At 42.8% G+C, this 4,299-nt stretch overlaps 1 protein-coding gene across 1 annotated transcript; it reads right to left on the reverse strand.

Moving 5' to 3' along the window:
* Positions 1 to 410: 410 nt before the first annotated feature.
* LOC121249425 (uncharacterized mitochondrial protein AtMg00810-like) lies at positions 411 to 1,316 on the reverse strand. Its single transcript, XM_041148135.1, has one exon. The coding sequence runs from the start codon at positions 1,314 to 1,316 to the stop codon at positions 411 to 413; it is 906 nt and encodes a 301-aa protein (XP_041004069.1).
* Between the last annotated feature and the right edge of the window lie 2,983 nt (positions 1,317 to 4,299).

Here is a 4,299-nt window from a genome sequence, read left to right on the forward strand (position 1 = left end):
TGGCTTCCGCCAAGGAAATTCTTCCTCTGCCAAACCTAACAACCAGCACTTCCGTGCTCTAAATGGGTCTCAATCCAACCCACCACCTCACAAATCTGAGATAGAAACTACTTTGGTTTGTCAAATTTGCAGCAAAAGCAATCATACTTCATTGAAGTGCTTTAATTGATTCAGTCACTCTTTTCAAGCAGACTCTGTTCCTCAGGCCTTGGTTGCTATGACCATTGTTGTAAAGACTTTGAGAATAAACTATCTCACACAATGATGATAGATTAGAGCTTGTATTATATATACGCTTATAGTTGACTTACAAGTAAGGAAATAAATACAGAAAATGTAAGAAACATATATACGGAAGCTATAGCTGTACATTCCTAAACTGTAATGAACATGAATGGAATGAGCACATGTCAGGGGTTAATGTCCTGTAGATTGATCTTATCATCCCCCCTCAAACGAAGCCGCAGGTCAGGACAGAGGCTGAGTTTGGATCTAATGGTTTGGAATGGCAATTTGGCAAGCGGCTTGGTGAATATGTCTGCAAGTTGTAATGAAGAGGTGACAAAGCGAGTTTCGAGAGCACCAAGGGCCACTTGTTCGCGGACATAATGAATGTCCAGTGCAATGTGTTTGGTCCTGGTATGGAGCACTGGGTTAACAGATAGATGAAGTGCACTCAAGTTATCACAGTGCAAGATCGGTGGTCTGGAAAGTGGTACATGGAGGTCCCGTAAGATGAAGGTGAGCCAAGTGAGCTTGGCAGCAGTGGACGCCATGGACCTGTATTCTGCTTCGGTACTAGAACGAGCAACAATTTGTTGCTTTTTGGCACTCCAAGAGATGCAGTTGGATCCAAGAAAAGTGCAAAAGCCAGTTGTGGATCTTTGAGTAAGTGAACATCCTGCCCAGTCGGCGTCTGAAAATGCATACAAATCAAGTGAGCTTGCAGCAAGGATACGGAAAGTGAGATTGAGAGTGCCATGCACATAATGCAGAATTCGCTTGACAAGCTGGAAGTGTTCCATAGTTGGTGCATGCATGAACTGACATACAAAATTTACACTATATGAAAGATCCGGTCTAGTGAACGTCAAGTATTGAAGTCCTCCTACAAGTTTACGATTATAGGTGGGATTGCAGTAAGCTGTAGTGGAGGCATGTGTCCGTCCTTTAATAGGCATTGGAGTGGCTATGGGTTTGCACTCTCCCATAGAGGCACGATCAAGGAGCTCACGAGCATAACGTCCTTGTGAAAGCGTGAGACCTTGGCTGTCTCGTGTGACTTCAATGCCAAGGAAGTGGTGAAGAGCACCCATATCCTTAATGAAGAACTCGCTTGCAAGTTGAGAAATGAGCCACTGTATTCAATTTGCTGCATTACCAATGATGACCATGTCATCGACGTACAGTAGGAGGATAAGTATGCCATGATCAGAGTGGCAAACAAATAAACTTGGATCCAAAACACTACAGAAAAAATCGAGTTTGCAGTAAAAATGTGCTCAGGTGATCAAACCAAGCACGTGGTGCTTGTTTGAGGCCGTAAAGTGATTGACTCAATTTGCAAACATGGGATGGTCTATTTGGATCTTCAAAACCTGGTGGCTGCTGCATATAGACTGGAGTGGAAAGGTGCCCATGTAGGAACGCGTTTCTTACATCAAGCTGGCGGATTTCCTAGCCTTTTACCACTACGAGAGTGAGAACAATTCGAATACTAGCAGGCTTAATCACAAGGGAAAAAGTTTCGTGGAAATCAATGCCATCTAGCTGATGAAATCCTTTGGCAACTAATCGTGCCTTCAGCCATTCAACAGAGCCATTAGGTTGTAATTTAACTTTGTAAATCCATTTGCAACCCACAATATTCATGGCAGCATCTTTGGGAACTAGTGTCCAAGTTTTATTTTTGTGTAGTGCAGCAAGTTTTTCATGCATCGCTGCCAACCAACCAGGATGCTTTTGAGCGGTAATAACGGTTCGAGGCACTGAAGGAATGGAGGGAGATAATGCAACATGTAGATTGACATATTTTGGATTTGGTTTCCGAATCCCAGCCTTGGCACGAGTCACCATTTGATGAGGGGAGGGTTGTTTCGGCACAGATGCTAAAGGTGTGTCATTTATGACAATAGTGGTGGCAGCACCAGTTGGTGGTACGGGAAGAAAAGGGCCAGTGGTTATTGCACCAGGTTTTGAAAGAGATGGTGCCAATGGTTGTGGTGTTGCATATGCAGACAATGCCAAAACAGTTGTTGTAGGAGTTGCAGAGCTTGTGTCCCAATCGGAAAAAGATGATAAATCTCCATCAATAGTAGCATGGCTGTATAGGTTTGTTGGTGATGAGTAAGGCATGGCGGACTCATCAAATAAAACATGCCGTGATATGTAGATATGGCCAGTGGGAGAATGCAAACATTTGTACCCCTTGTGCTTGTTTGAATACCCGATGAAGACTCATGGAATAGACTTTGGGTCAAGCTTTGTATCTCGATAGTTGCCAAGAAAGGGAAAACAACGAGTTCCCAATATCCTTAGACTCCGATAATCTGGATGTTTGTTGTGGAGTCGATAGAATGGTGACTCCATGCCAAGGGATTTGGAGGGAAGTCGGTTAATGAGAAAAACAGCTGTAGAAAAGCAATCGGTCCAGAAATGTGCAGGTAGATGAGCATGGAACATCATTGTGAGTCCAAGTTCAGTAATGTTTCGATATTTTCTCTCTGCCTTATCGTTTTGCTCAGGTGTCCATGTGCAAGCTGATTGGTGAACAATTCATTTTGATTGTAAATAAGATGCAAAGGCATGGGATGAGAATTCACCACCCTCGTCACTTTGGCATATACGAATTTTTCCATTAAACTGACACTCAATATGCTTATAGAAAACATCAAAGCAGCCGAGTAGATTAGATTTATGTCGCATTGGAAAAAACCATGTAAAATTAGTGAACTCATCAACAAAGATGGTGTAGAACCGAAACTTTTCTCTTGACAAAACTGGGGGCAGGTCCCCAAACATCACAATGGATCTTGTGAAAAGGAGATGATATTTTATTATCTCTTGAAAGAAAAGGAAGTTTACATGATTTTCCTTTTTGACAACTAACACAGATGGTATGACTACCAGATTTCAAAAATGAAATCATTTTATTTGAGTGCAAGTAATCCAAGACTTGTTGGAGAGGATGTCCAAGCCATGAATGCCAACTTGCAGAATCTGTCTTCTGAAATCGTGAAGAAAAACATGCAATTGGGTCTCCATCAAATGCATACAGTCGACCACGCCTATGCTCCTTCGCTAGAATTTTCTAAGTTGCCTTCTCCTTGATCATAAAGCCATCACCATAAAAAACAACAATAAGTGGGTAATCTGTTGTGAGTTTGCTAACTAACAATAAATCTTTGGTGATAGTAGGCACAACAAGAACATCATTGAGTTGGAGATGAGAACCTATGGATGCTTTTCCAGTATGTGTTGTAGGAAGAGATACTCCATTTCCAACCATAAGATCATCAGATCCAGTATAAGGCTTAATGTCATAGAGACTACCTGGATTGTTGGTAACATGATCAGTGGCTGCAGAGTCTGGGAACCACTCTGAGTCCTAAGAGTCTACAAGTTTCATTGCAGCAAGTGCTTGTGGGATATTGTTGGCTTGGAAGGAGTGATTAAACTAATCGAAGCACTTGATGGCTGTGCGATTGCGCCTATTGCAAATCTGGCATACTGGGGGACCATCTTACGGAGTGGAGGCAGAGGATGGCTGATGTCTTGAGTTTGTATTTGGAGGTTTTGAGGAAGAAGAGTTACCTTGATGGAAACCACACCTCTTTGAATTGAACGTCTAGTTGTTCTTCTTGTATTTATTACTTTTCTGAGTGAAATAGGCCATTTGGGGAGGAGGAGCATCCAGTTTGTTATGCTCAGTGTAGCTCTCGAGTAAGGTAACAAGATCTGAATATGATGGCATTGGCAGACGCATCATTGTAGTGGTGAAGACCTAGTACTCCTTGCCGAGACCATTAAGAAGCCACCACGATTTTTTTATGATCGGAGACTGGCTTCCCAATGGCCGAGAGATCATCACAAATAGTTTTGAAGTGGCGCAGGTACACTAGTAAATTGTCTGTGCCTTGAGAAATGGAGGTGAGCCTCTGCTTTAGAGCAAGGCTGCGATCGGATGAGTCACACGCAAAGGAATGCTGTAGTGCATTCCAGACTTCAGCAGCAGCGCTGAGGCCAACGACGATACCGAGTACTTCCTCTGATAGTGTGGCAGTGATCCATCCTTTAACG

This window comes from Juglans microcarpa x Juglans regia, chromosome 2D, assembly GCF_004785595.1.
Source record: "Juglans microcarpa x Juglans regia isolate MS1-56 chromosome 2D, Jm3101_v1.0, whole genome shotgun sequence".
Lineage (NCBI taxonomy): Eukaryota > Viridiplantae > Streptophyta > Magnoliopsida > Fagales > Juglandaceae > Juglans > Juglans microcarpa x Juglans regia.

What these genes read in the sequence shown, in the direction of transcription:
- LOC121249425 (XM_041148135.1), bottom strand. Translation starts at nt 1,316, where the DNA reads ATGGGTGCTCTTCACCACTTCCTTGGCATTGAAGTCACACGAGACAGC.